The sequence below is a fragment of the Notothenia rossii genome, assembly GCF_949606895.1.
Source record: "Notothenia rossii genome assembly, chromosome: 7".
Taxonomy (NCBI): Eukaryota; Metazoa; Chordata; class Actinopteri; order Perciformes; family Nototheniidae; genus Notothenia; species Notothenia rossii.
Genome location: NC_136905.1, coordinates 594,627 through 609,106, shown reverse-complemented (window position 1 = coordinate 609,106; position 14,480 = coordinate 594,627). Strand labels below are relative to the sequence as shown.

Sequence of the window (14,480 nt, the reverse complement as noted above, 5' to 3'; positions counted from 1 at the left end):
CCAGTGTGTGTGTGTGTGTGTGTGTGTGTGTGTGTGTGTGTGTGTGTGTGTGTGTGTTTGTGTGTGTGTGTGTGTGTGTGTGTGTGTGTGTGTGTGTGTGTGTTTGAGAGTGTGTCCAGTGTGTGTGTGTGTGTGTGTGTGTGGGTGTGTGTGTGTGTGTGTGTGTGTGTGTGTGTGTGTGTGTGTGTGTGTGTGTGTGTGTGTGTGTGTGTGTGTGTGTGTGTGTGTGTGTGTGTGTGTTTGAGAGTGTGTCCAGTTGTGTGTGTGTGTGTGTGTGTGTGTGTGTGTGTGTGTGTGTGTGTGTGTGTGTGTGTGTGTGTGTGTGTGTGTGTGTGTGTGTGTGTGTGTGTGTGTGTGTGTGTGTGTGTGTGTGCGTGGGGGGGAGGTCTCTCAGCAGCAGCTCTGCTCTCTCGTCTCTCCTCACTCTCAGACTCTCTGCGACTGAAGCTGCACACATGGCGACTCAGGTGAGCAGGAACATGAAACATTATGAGCATGTACCTGGTTTACAGGTGAGGGAGGGGGGTCAGGGTTCGAGCTGAGAGATGATTGGTTAGGGGGCACAGTGTCTCTCAGCTCATCAACACCCTGTTCTCTCTCACCTGTACCTGTCAGCTCTATGTGATCAAAGCAGGCTATCACTGCTTCCTAACATCTCTTTGTGTTGGCTTCTTTATTTACATTATTTAATTGTTGTTGTATTTATCGTAAATATTCATGTTTTTTTACTAAATCTATTTATTTATGAATTGTTATCCCTTATATTTCCCCCTGTATTTATTCTCTTAAATAACTGTATTTCTGTATTATTTAACATTTGAATTCCTTATAGCGTCACGGTTTTGATTATGCAAATGAGGACGCTGTCGTTTAAAAGTTGTGCGGTTGCACAGCGGGGCGTCGCCTGTGAAAGATCATGTTAAAATAAAAGCTAAATGTTTGGGGAGGAAATCATGCAGAATGTAAACATGAATAAATGCATGCATGTCTTTACTAATTAATAGATAACCAATAGATCATTAAAGGGTTAAAACCAAGTCAGCGCTTGAATGTCCCAGCCCCCCTGAACGCACCCTCAAGTTAAATGAGAGCCCTCAGGATGTTAATACAGACCATAATGTGGTTTTTAATTTGGATTGAACTGTTTAAAAATATATTGTGCCGCCTGCTGGTTATTGTTGTTGACGTGATCACATGACAGATAAATACTCCATAGATCCTGAGGGAATGCGTTTCCTTTCAGTGGCTTTACTTTAGAACAGAAGCAAAGAACAGGTTAGCATTCAGACACACGAATAGTGCTTTAAATGTGCAGCACAGCGTAAACTCTGAGTGCTGTGAGTATCCCACAGGTTACAGACATGTTCCCACGGAAGAGACTTGAATGTGTGATCCTGCAGAAAGGCTCTCTCTCTGCTTTCATACAGGCTGTAGGAAGCTTTCGGAGCGTTTATAACTTCTGATGTCTGGAGCGTTTATAACTTCTGATGTCTGGAGCGTTTATAACTTCTGATGTCTGGAGCGTTTATAACTTCTGATTTCTGGAGCGTTTATAACTTCTGATTTCTGGAGCGTTTACAACTTCTGATGTCTGGAGCGTTTATAACTTCTGATGTCTGGAGCGTTTATAACTTCTGATGTCTGGAGCCTTTATAACTTCTGATGTCTGGAGCCTTTATAACTTCTGATGTCTGGAGCGTTTATAACTTCTGATGTCTGGAGCGTTTATAACTTCTGATGTCTGGAGCGTTTATAACTTCTGATGTCTGGAGCGTTTATAACTTCTGATGTCTGGAGCGTTTATAACTTCTGATGTCTGGAGCGTTTATAACTTCTGATTTCTGGAGCGTTTATAACTTCTGATTTCTGGAGCGTTTACAACTTCTGATGTCTGGAGCGTTTACAACTTCTGATGTCTGGAGCGTTTATAACTTCTGATGTCTGGAGCGTTTATAACTTCTGATGTCTGGAGCGTTTATAACTTCTGATGTCTGGAGCGTTTATAACTTCTGATGTCTGGAGCGTTTATAACTTCTGATGTCTGGAGCGTTTATAACTTCTGATGTCTGGAGCGTTTATAACTTCTGATGTCTGGAGCGTTTATAACTTCTGATTTCTGGAGCGTTTATAACTTCTGATTTCTGGAGCGTTTATAACTTCTGATGTCTGGAGCGTTTATAACTTCTGATGTCTGGAGCGTTTATAACTTCTGATGTCTGGAGCGTTTATAACTTCTGATGTCTGGAGCGTTTATAACTTCTGATTTCTGGACCTTTTTCTTCTCGGTTTTCTTCAGAGCTTGAAAACCCTTCTGGTGTCTTTGGGAGATTTCTTTGCAGGTTTTTTGAAGTTTTTAAGCTTTTACTGCAAATGTTCATTGGATTTTCCCGAGGGTTTCTTTTGTAAATTATAGATTTTTTCTTGGATTTTCTGGAAGATTTCTTCAGGTTTTCTGCAGCTTTTTGGGAAGCTATCTGCAGATCTAATGAAGTGCATTCTCTCTGGGTTTTCTTTAGATTATCTAAAGATTTATTGAAGGTTTTCTGGAGGTTTGTGGAGGTTTCTCTGCAGCCGCGCCCTGTTTCTCAACAGATGGTCCCCAGAGCTCTGATCTCACTCGGCTGTGTTAACCCTTTAAAGTTGGTCTGAGCGCCGGAGGCTGCAGGAACAGCTGCTGAGGGCCCCTCACTCACCGGGGGCCACATTCCTCTGGCAGCAGATCACCCTCTCAACAGGAACGCCCTGACATGTCAAACTCTGAGGAGATCTGGGACCTGAGAGGGAGGAAGTGGAGCTCGAACAATCTGGGGCCAGACGTCGGGGAAACAGAGTTCACATTTCTGCATGATGACATATCTTTAGAAACAAAGCAGAGGGCGGGACGTGTCTCTCTGAAACCCCTCACAGGAAACAAAGCTAGAGGGAACCAGGACTCTCTTTAGTCCGGGCTCCAGCAGAGTCAGCTGGAGCATTGAGGGTCTGGTCCTCCGAGGGCCTGAGGGTCCGGCCCTCTGAGGGTCTGGTCCTCCGAGGGCCTGAGGGTCCGGCCCTCTGAGGGTCTGATCCTCCGAGGGTCCGGTGGTGAAGTCCAAAAACTGTTTAGAAATACTTTAAATATCCTTTTGTTTGTTACTTTGTCGAATAAGGAAGCATCGTCCTCCCCTCAGCTGGTGATCATCCCTCTACCAACATGCTCTCCTGGTTCTGATTGGCTGAGAGAGAAACTAGATCCTGAGTCACACCTTAAAAACTAAATAATTTTGTATCAGAGCGGACCTTTGTCTCAGTCATAGAGTGTGTTGTTGTTGTTTGACTGATTGTTGATGTTGTTGTGTTGTCAGTACTCAGACTTGGAGCTGGCCATCAACTCGTTGGTGACAGAGTTTCATAAAGCTGCCGCCGACCAGCCGACCATGAACACAACACAGTTCCAGACCATGATCTCCAAACAGCTGCCGAGCTGCGCCAAGGTACCGCACACTGAAGCTGTTCTTCTTCTGTGGTGTCCCTCCCTCCCGTATAGCGCTACCTGTTATTAGTTGTGTTTTTTTATGTTCCTATTTTTTTAGATTTGAAAATGTAAGCCTATTCTCCTCACTTCATCTGCACTATACTTCTGCTGTTGTAATCATGTGCATCTCCCCGAGACACATAAAGGAGTTCTGCCTCTGACCCCATGTGTCCCTGCGTCCTGCAGCAGGTGGAGACGGAGGACGGGCTGGTCCAGGTCCTGGATCAGATGGGGGTGCAGGGCGGGGATAACATCTCCTTCCAGAACTTCTGGACTCTGATCAACAAACAGGCCTTGGACCTGTTCCAGTCCTCGGAAAAAAACAAGTCCTACACCTGTACCTGCCTGCTGCAGTGAGACACATGAGACATCTGGGACACCTGAGACACATCTGAGACACGCCTGAGACATATCTGAGACACATCTGGGACACCTGAGACACACCTGGGACTCCTGAGACACACTTGAGACACATCTGAGAGACACCTGAGATGCATCTGGGACACCTGAGACACATCTGGGACACCTGAGACACCTGACATACACCTGAGACACCTGACATACACCTGAGACACACCTGAGAGACATCTAGGACACCTGAGACACACAAGACATACCTGAGACACTTCTGGGACACCTGAGACACACAAGACATACCTGAGACACCTGACATACACCTGAGACACACCTGAGAGACATCTAGGACACCTGAGACACACAAGACATACCTGAGACACTTCTGGGACACCTGAGAAATGATATTTTGTTGAATGTTAACCAGATTAAAGAGGGCAGATTAAAACACGTTCCCTCACCCTGTTCTCTCCTCACTAATGAAACGCTCTGACACTAACACCTGACTTATATTCTGCAGCTCAGTATTCATGTCCTCTCTAAAATAATAATAAATAAACTTTGTATAAAACAATCAAAGAGTCCAGTGGATTATTGATCTGTGAGGAAATCAATAATGAATGTTTGAGCACGAGACAGTTGAGATATGTACCTTTAATTCACTTTAGTAACACAAACAAGTTCAGAACCTGCTCTGCACACGGCAGGTCGTTGTGACCTCATGATCACATGATGTTCGATCCATGCAACAATTCAAGCTAGACTTCCTAAAGTTATTATTATGTCCTCACCAAATACAACATCAAAGAAGCTTTTTGACTTCTGAGGTTAGTAGACATCAGTGTTCATATCCTTAGCTTTGATCAACTGAAATGATGTTAGATTCAAAAAGCTACGTTTTGTGTAGTTCTGTAATTCACTCCAAATGCTTGCAGGGAATGCAGACAGCGCCCCCTGGTGTTCAATACAATATATAGATATGTAACTGCATCTCAAACTATTGTTACATTCCTACAGAAAACACACACATGACATCAGTTTGTCGGAGTACATTTGATTATAGTGGATTATATGATATAAAGCTCCCCTCTGGGCCTCCATTGGACTGCATCACACGGTCACATGATCACTGAGCTTCTCACAGCTCCTCCTCTTCCTCCCTGGTGAAGATGTTCCCGTCAGACGACCTCCTCCAGCTCAGCTTCACTTCCTGTGTGACTCCAGCCTCCTCCAGCTTCTGCTGCAGCTGCAACACATCACACATCTGCTCAGAGCCTCCCAAACCCCCCAGGTGTTTCCTCCCTCCTATCATCTGGGTACTTAATCAAGTGCCTGTTGGGAAAGTGCTGAAGCAGGAGTTTGAGTATAAATGAATAAAAGAGAGGCTAAGACGCATCCCTGAGCCTATCCAGGTGGTTATAGACTCAGGAAGTGCCATGCCTATTCTAACCTGCTGAGTTCTACAGCTGAGGAACTCTACGATCCAGGAGATCAGACCAGGGTCAAGGGAGAATTCTTCAGTTCAGATATTTGCTCCAATACTCGGCTTGATTCTGTTAAAAGCCGATGAGAAGTCGGCAAATAGGATCTCTACCTGGGCTTTCTGCGCCTCGAGGTGAGTGTGCAGGAGATGCAGCAGGCCATAGCATCTTCCACCCCTCTAGAGATCGAGAGATGAAATACCTCTTGACTAAACGCTCAAAGCATTTCATCCCCAGTGAGGTGAGTGCTATAGGCCGAGTCGTTGAGCTCACTGGGCCGGGGGACTTTAGGCACTGGAATGATTGTGGATGTTTTCCAGAGAGAAGAGAATTTGTGCAGATTAAGGGAGGACCCAAACATGTGAGCACAGGTGACAGTTGTTCTGCACAGCGTTTCAAAACAGCTCCTTCAATATTACCGGGGCCAAGGCTTTTTCGTGTGTTACACTTCCTGAAGAGATGGATGACCTCTGACTCCTCAATAGTCATACTAGAGGAGGGGGGGGGGGGGGGGGGGGCGGATGACAGTGTCAGTCTCTTTTCTGCTGCTACTCTCAAACCGGCAGAAGAAGGTGTTGAAATGATTTGCCCTTCCCTCACCACTGGGACACACCTGAGATGGTACACCGGTACAAAAAGGTCTGCACACATAACCCCCATACTTGCACAACTACACTGGCTCCCAGTCCACTAGGATCCAGTTTAAGGTTCTGCTCCTCACTCACAAAGCCCTGAATGGACAAAGCCCAAAATACCTCTGTGACCTCATCCGTACCCAGACACCGACCCGCTCTCTCCGCTCCAGACACGCTCCTGTTCTTCACATCCCCCGCTCACGTCTCCGAACAATGAGAGACCGAGCCTTCTGCTCATTCGCCCCGCGCCTCTGGAACTCCCTCCCAGATCAGCTGAGATCTGCCCCTTCCACAGAGGTCTTCAAAACCGGCCTTAAGACCCTCTTCTTTCGGCAGGCCTTCCAATAAACTTTGAACATGGTACACCTGGAGTATTGTTTTATCGCTATATAAATTACATTTATTATTATTACCACTGATCAAGACAGGAGACGGTTTTCCCTTGCCCTTATGTGGAGCATTCGTCATGTTTTTAATTCCCTGCCATGCTTCTCTGGGATTACCAGAGCTGCCTCTCACTTCTCCTTATAGCTGTCTAACTCTATTTGTCTCTTAATATCTCTCTGTGTCTCTCTAGCAGACTCATCCTGGTTTTTAGAAGCTTTTTTCTTCAGAATAATCAGCTTATTTAAACTATGAGACACCCAGGGCTTGTCATTAGAATATATTTTGGAAGACTTAGTGGGTATCACAGAATCTACACACAATTAAAAATTAAAAAAACTAGAGACTGTCCCAACCCGTTCATTGATATCGGGGGTATCGAATGTTTCCCACTGTGTGCAGTCAAAGCATCCCTGCAGAGCCATAATGCTGTCCTTATTCCACATTCAGTCTTAACTTGAGGTGTATCCCTCTCAAGGAGCCTCCGATAGACAGGGCGTAGGTGGACTACACTGTGGTCAGAAGTCCCAAGTGGTGGAAGCGGGGACGCAGTGTAAGCGCCCTTAACAGTTCCAAAGCACATTCCTTCTCCTTCCTAGTGTGGCAGTCAACATACTGTTAGTGTGTACGCAGGGATCTTTTAACGGGACAGTTATTAAAATCGCCTAGAAAGAACTGTGGCGCGTCAGGAGAAAGTGATTCAAGTCTCTGAGAGAGATTGAAAATGATTTCGGTGGCTTTGTTAACATTTGCTTTGGGGTGTGTACACCACAGTGAAGAACCATTGAGGAAACTCCCTGGGAAGGTATAGAACGGTCGTAGACAGACACACATCAGTTCCATGCCCGGCGGCTTGGGAGGGCCAGGGGGGCCAGGGAGGGACAGGGGGGCCAGGCCCTCCCATTTGACATCCCTGCCCTCTCCTAATAAACACGTTTTTATTATTTATAAAAAAAAAATTTAATTTTTTTTTAATTATAAACGGTGAGCTTTTATGCTACGGTGTATGTGATCAGATAGTGACTTAAAAAAATATCGCAGGCTACGTCAAATAAATGCATGTGTCTGTTGTGATTTGTGATTCATCCACATTTAGACCAATCACAGCGTCACACTCTGCCGCCTAATCTGGATGTGTTTATTGTTTATTGTGCATTCTGTAGACATTTCTGTTTGAATTACTAAATGGACATCAGAAATTGGCTCAAAAGGTCTCAGGATTTATTCAAACGAAATAGCGATGAAAGAACTGCAGCCGATGGTGCTGCTGGGGACCCGCTGCTGCACCACGCCTTAATGTCACAAGCTTGACCTCGGCAGACCCCGGGGCTGAGTTAGAGAGCCCTGACTCATCAAGGAGGCCGCCACCAACGCTGTCCTCTGAGGCACAGCTCCTTGTGCCTCACCATCACCACCTGCGCTGCACACCCTGCACCACACCCGCCAGCATCATCCTCCTCCTCCTCCTCCTCCTCCTCCTCCTCCTCCCCCCCCCTCCTTGTGTGCCCTCCCTTTAGATTCCTTCTGGCGCCGGGTCTGAGCAGTTCTATGTCCGGAGTGCGCAATTGGTCTCTAATCACCACTCGTCCCTGATGAGAAGACAGACTCCGCCCCCGCGTACCTTCTCGGTGATGATCGGGTCTCGGTCGGTTCTAAACGCAGAGAACCCGGAAGGCTCCACTACACTGGACTCCATGTCTCAGTGATCGCTAAGACACATGCATCCCGGTACTCATGCAGGTCGGCCTTTGCATCCGCGCTTTCGCTTTGTGTGAGATGTAGAAGGGTCTTTTTTAAAACGACCCAACACTCTGGGTAGGATCTGCTGTGACAGATCAGGGGATGAGCAGCAACGTTTCTCTGCTGTAATGTATTTCTCGGGCTGTGCCGCCAGCAGCATAGTCATGGTTATATCCATGGGAGGAACAGCTGTTTAACATCACTATAAACAGGCTGATCACGCCCCACAGAGCGAGACCCCTGGTTTCTTCGATTGGGGAGGTGCCGACATAAAAGACAGTCACAAGCACTCAAACTAACTAAAACAAGCAAAATGCCAGAGTGAAACCCCGCAGGCAGCCACTGAGCCCCGGAAGAGACGAGAGAGGACATGTGGGGGTCCTACCTCCCTACTGTTGGGATCTTCATATTAAGTTGAAGAATTAAAACGAAAGTTAGTTATAATCAAATATAGTCAATTATATTCTTGTATAACCCAAAATGAAAATGTTTCATATGTTATGTTTTTCTATATTTACAGTTTAAAGAAAGTGGTTTGTTAAGTTGAGTGTGAGGCCTATAATGATTTATGGGTGTCACTGATAAGGGAGAGGCAGTTTCTTCCCTCTCCCCTCACAGCAGTACACAGGGAGGGGGGCTCCGGACTTAAGGAGAAACACATTGAGGCCCCAAAAAGGTGGTTATGTCAAAGCTGAGAATAATATTCTGCAAGTCCTGCAGAGTAGGGGTCATGTCCTTTTTACACAAACATGAGAAGGTGTGTCTTATGCCATAGCCATAGAATGTGTCTGCTCATGTCCAGTCCTGTACATCAGAGGCCACGCCCAGTTTCCACACATATGGGTATGGAGGAGGGGTCTAGGTTTTTATGTCCTGTTGTTGAGCACAAAGACACTGGCAGAGGGGGAGCAAACTGAGAGGGGGGGGGGGGGGGTCCCCTGGTAAGCTCTCTCCCTCAGAGCTGGGTCTTTGCTCTCGCTAAGGTTCTTCAGACTTGGTAAATATCTCTCTAATTTCTTGGTGGAATGATTTGATGTTTGATGGGTTTTGAATGTTATTCCCGCCAGCTGTCTGAAAACATAGCTATGGAATTGATCTGAATTGATCTGAATTGATCTGAATTGATCTGAATTGATTTGGTGAGTGAAAGCTTGAATGAGCTTTTTATTATCACCGGTCATTTATGAGGAAATGCCTCTCAATTCTATCTGGAGATTTAAACATCACAACTGAATTGGGCAGTTTAAATTACAATTTAGTAATAAATGTAAAACTGTGAATTAAAGTTTCATATTAGAACATGATCACATGATATGTTTAGTTTGATTATAATGTTGTAAAGAGAGAAGGTAGAAACCCTGTATTAGTTTGGACCTATTTCTCTTCAAATAAACTGATCCCACCTTTTGGACTGGGACAACTTAAAGACACCTGTCCTTTCACCTGTCTCTCCTCTCACCTGTATCTCCTCTCACCTGTCTCTCCTCTCACCTGTATCTCCTCTCACCTGTCTCTCCTCTCACCTGTATCTCCTCTCCTCTCACCTGTCTCTCCTCTCACCTGTCCCTCCTCTCACCTGTCTCTCCTCTCACCTGTCCCTCCTCTCACCTGTCTCTCCTCTCACCTGTATCTCCTCTCCTCTCACCTGTCTCTCCTCTCACCTGTCCCTCCTCTCACCTGTCTCTCCTCTCACCTGTCCCTCCTCTCACCTGTCTCTCCTCTCACCTGTATCTCCTCTCCTCTCACATGTAAATGGTAAATGGACTGTACTTATATAGGGCTTTATCCAGTCTTTAAGACCCCTCAAAGCGCTTTACATACTACATGTCATTCACCCATTCACACAGAGCAGTGTACCTTACTCTCTAGGACCTAACATTCACACACATTCACACACCGTTGGCCATGCCATCTGGAGCAACTCAGGGTTAAGTATCTTGCCCAAGGATACATCGACATGTTGACTGCATGGGCTGGGATCGAACCCACAACCTTCTTGAAAGACGACCGCACTCCCTCGCAGCCACAGTCGCACCTGTATCTCCTCTCCTCTCACCTGTCTCTCCTCTCACCTGTCTCTCCTCTCACCTGTCTCTCCTCTCACCTGTCTCTCCTCTCACCTGTCTCAGGATGGCGTCCTGCAGCTCTGGGTCGCTCAGGTCTGCAGATCCTACTCTCAGACGGACCTTCAACGTCTTCAGTGCTGTGTGTTTCTGATCTGCACAAAATAATACATTTCATTATTTGTCTGCACACAGACCCACCTGTACACAGACCCACCTGTACACAGACCCACCTGTACAAAGACCCACCTGTACACAGACCCACCTGTACAAAGACCCACCTGTACAAAGACCCACCTGTACAAAGACCCACCTGTACACAGACCCACCTGAACACAGACCCACCTGAACACAGACCCACCTGAACACAGACCCACCTGAACACAGACCCACCTGTACACAGACCCACCTGAACACAGACCCACCTGAACACAGACCCACCTGTACAAAGACCCACCTGTACACAGACCCACCTGTACAAAGACCCACCTGCACACAGACCCACCTGAACACAGACCCACCTGAACACAGACCCACCTGAACACAGACCCACCTGAACACAGACCCACCTGTACAAAGACCCACCTGTACACAGACCCACCTGAACACAGACCCACCTGTACACAGACCCACCTGTACACAGACCCACCTGAACACAGACCCACCTGAACACAGACCCACCTGTACACAGACCCACCTGAACACAGACCCACCTGTACAAAGACCCACCTGTACACAGACCCACCTGTACACAGACCCACCTGAACACAGACCCACCTGTACACAGACCCACCTGCACACAGACCCACCTGTACAAAGACCCACCTGCACACAGACCCACCTGTACACAGACCCACCTGCACACAGACCCACCTGTACACAGACCCACCTGCACACAGACCCACCTGTACACAGACCCACCTGAACACAGACCCACCTGAACACAGACCCACCTGTACACAGACCCACCTGAACACAGACCCACCTGTACACAGACCCACCTGAACACAGACTCACCTGCACACAGACCCACCTGCACACAGACCCACCTGCACACAGACCCACCTGAACACAGACCCACCTGAACACGGACCCACCTGCACACAGACCCACCTGCACACAGACCCACCTGAACACAGACCCACCTGTACACAGACCCACCTGAACACAGACTCACCTGCACACAGACCCACCTGCACACAGACCCACCTGAACACAGACCCACCTGCACACAGACCCACCTGAACACAGACCCACCTGCACACAGACCCACCTGAACACAGACTCACCTGCACACAGACCCACCTGTACACAGACCCACCTGCACACAGACTCACCTGTGCACAGACTCACCTCTGTACACACTCACCTATGTACAGTACAATCACCTGTGCACAGACTCACCTGTGTGCAGTACAGAGTCACCTGTGTACAGACTCACCTGTGTACAGACTCACCTGTGTACAGTACAGACTCACCTGTGTACAGAGTCACCTGTGTACAGACTCACCTGTGTACAGACTCACCTGTGTACAGTACAGACTCACCTGTGTACAGACTCACCTGGGTACAGTACAGACTCACCTGGGTACAGTACAGACTCATCTGTGTACAGACTCACCTGTGTACAGACTCACCTGTGTAGAGTACAGACTCACCTGTGTACAGACTCACCTGGGTACAGTACAGACTCACCTGTGTACAGTACATATTCACCTGTGTACAGACTCACCTGTGTACAGACTCACCTGTGTACAGACTCACCTGGGTACAGTACAGACTCACCTGTGTACAGTACAGACTCACCTGTGTACAGACTCACCTGTGTACAGTACAGACTCACCTGTGTACAGTACAGACTCACCTGTGTACAGACTCACCTGGGTACAGTACAGACTCACCTGTGTACAGTACAGACTCACCTGTGTACAGACTCACCTGGGTACTGTACAGACTCACCTGTGTACAGACTCACCTGTGTACAGACTCACCTGGGTACAGTACAGACTCACCTGTGTACAGTACAGACTCACCTGTGTACAGACTCACCTGGGTACAGTACAGACTCACCTGTGTACAGTACAGAATCACCTGTGTACAGACTCACCTGGGTACTGTACAGACTCACCTGTGTACAGACTCACCTGTGTACAGACTCACCTGGGTACAGTACAGACTCACCTGTGTACAGACTCACCTGGGTACAGTACAGACTCACCTGTGTACAGACTCACCTGGGTACAGTACAGACTCACCTTTGTACAGTACAGACTCACCTGTGTACAGACTCACCTGTGTACAGTACAGACTCACCTGTGTACAGACTCACCTGGGTACAGTACAGACTCATCTTTGTAACAGATGAAGCTGAGTTCCTCTTTGCATTCTTCAGAGTGCCAATGGTTGGAGTCCATCATCACACAGACTTCCTTGTTGTTGTCAGACTGTTGTTCTGCAAACTGCCTGAAGGCGGCGCTGCTCCCATCTGACCAGGTCCAGAAGTGTCTGTGCAGCCCGATCCACGCTTTGTCAACACTTCCTTCTTCCAGCAGACGGGAGGCGTTGATGTTCTCTTCGTTACTCTTGATGCTGCTCAGGTCGGTGTAGTTGGTCCTGCAGTACCTCTTAGCCTGCCCCCAGGTCATCTTTTGTTTCACCAGGAAGTGTTTCTGATATTCAGCTGAAACAGTGAAGACCATCATCTGAGTGTTCTCCACATTTAACTTTCAATCCGTCTCCAAAGAACTAAATAGATTACATTTGCAATTACAATTCACAAGTCTACTCAAAGAAGGCTAATGTAGGCAAAAGAAGGCTAGGCTAAAGAAGGCTAATGTAGGCTAAAGAAGGCTAGGCTAAAGAAGGCTAATGTAGGCTAAAGAAGGCTAGGCTAAAGAAGGCTAATGTAAGCTAAAGAAGGCTAGGCTAAAGAAGGCTAATGTAGGCTAAAGAAGGCTAGGCTAAAGAAGGCTAATGTAGGCTAAAGAAGGCTAGGCTAAAGAAGGCTAATGTAGGCTAAAGAAGGCTAGGCTAAAGAAGGCTAATGTAGGCTAAAGAAGGCTAAATATGGCTAAAGTAGGTTAACGAAGGCTAGTATATGCTATTCAAGCCTAAAGTAAGCTAAAGAACGCTAAATATGGCGAAAGAAGGCTAGGCTAAAGAAGGCTAATGTAGGCTAAAGAAGGCTAATGTAGGTTAAAGAAGGCTAATGTAGGCTAAAGAAGGCTTATGTAAGCTAAAGAAGGCTAGGCTAAAGAAGGCTAATGTAGGCTAAAGAAGGCTAATGTAGGTTAAAGAAGGCTAATATAGGCTAAAGAAGGCTAATGTAGGCTAAAGAAGGCTAATGTAGGCTAAAGAAGGCTAATGTAGGCTAAAGAAGGCTAAAGTAGGCTAAAGAAGGCTAAAGTAGGCTAAAGAAGGCTAATATAGGCTAAAGAAGGCTAATGTAGTCTAAAGAAGGCTAATGTAGGCTAAAGAAGGCTAAAGTAGGCTAAAGAAGGCTAAAGTAGGCTAAAGAAGGCTAAAGTAGGCTATTGTAAGCTAAAGAAGGCTAAAGAATGCTAATGTAGTCTAAAGAAGGCTATTGTAAGCTAAAGAAGGCTAATGTAGTCTAAAGAATGCTAATGTAGGCTAAAGAAGGCTAATGTAGGCTAAAGAAGGCCAACCTTCCCTTAGATGATGTTTCCTATATGAAATTGCATCACTATGCATTGGTAGTTAAAGATGTAATAATGTAATATATGAAAGTAACACAGTGTGTATTTCTCTCTACAGTGAGTGTGTAGCTGTGCGCCTCACCGCTGTAACAGAGCAGGGACTTCTGTTTTCTGCAGTCCTTCGTGCGCCACTTCCTGTCATTAGACAGAGTCGCACAGCACCAATCCTTGTTTCCGTCCCAGTCTACGAACGTGTCTTGCGTCCTAAAGACTCGGTTCTCACCGGACCATTTCCAGCTTTGGTTGAAGAGTCCGATCCAGAACCCGTCTCCTGTCAGCGCCAACTGGTGGGCCTGGTGGTTCTGGTCCGGATTCTGGATGGTGGCCAGGTCGGTGTATTTCTCCCTGCAGTATCTCTGAGCGTCGGTCCAGCTCTTTTTTTCCTTGATGGCGTGGAAAACTCGGATCAGACCGTCAGACTGAAGCCGGACGACCAGGAAACAACCTGAGGGACGGGAACACCTCTCAGAAACAAGTCGCCTGCTAAAGAGAGCTATCACATGTTCACAACATTTATAACAAGTTCCAACAACACTTTGGAAACATCTACAAATATTCTGTGGACAAGATTTTAACACTTTGGAAAGTTTGAAAAA

At 46.9% G+C, this 14,480-nt stretch overlaps 2 protein-coding genes across 3 annotated transcripts in view; one reads left to right on the top strand and one right to left on the bottom strand.

Moving 5' to 3' along the window:
• The first annotated feature begins 361 nt into the window (after positions 1-361).
• On the top strand, positions 362-4,444 carry s100v1 (S100 calcium binding protein V1). Of its 2 annotated transcripts, XM_079692035.1 has the most exons (3): positions 362-467; positions 3,342-3,470; positions 3,698-4,444. In XM_079692035.1, the coding sequence occupies exons 1-3, from the start codon at positions 456-458 to the stop codon at positions 3,866-3,868; spliced, it is 312 nt and encodes a 103-aa protein (XP_079548161.1). In that variant the 5' UTR covers positions 362-455; the 3' UTR covers positions 3,869-4,444. The 2 variants fall into 2 exon arrangements, with proteins under 2 accessions (XP_079548161.1, XP_079548160.1); XM_079692034.1 differs by lacking the exon at positions 362-467 and having other exon boundaries at positions 2,981-3,470.
• A 60-nt stretch (positions 4,445-4,504) lies between these two features.
• The window catches only part of LOC307013765 (putative C-type lectin domain family 20 member A), a 12,979-nt gene continuing 3,003 nt past the window's right edge, over positions 4,505-14,480 (bottom strand). Inside the window, exons 2-5 of the mRNA XM_079641306.1 lie at positions 13,967-14,329; positions 12,498-12,848; positions 10,226-10,323; positions 4,505-5,111 (exon numbers count right to left, since the gene is read on the bottom strand). Coding sequence (XP_079497432.1) covers positions 5,004-5,111; positions 10,226-10,323; positions 12,498-12,848; positions 13,967-14,329 — 920 coding nt within the window. The 3' untranslated portion in view covers positions 4,505-5,003. The remainder of the gene's footprint in view (positions 5,112-10,225; positions 10,324-12,497; positions 12,849-13,966; positions 14,330-14,480) is intronic.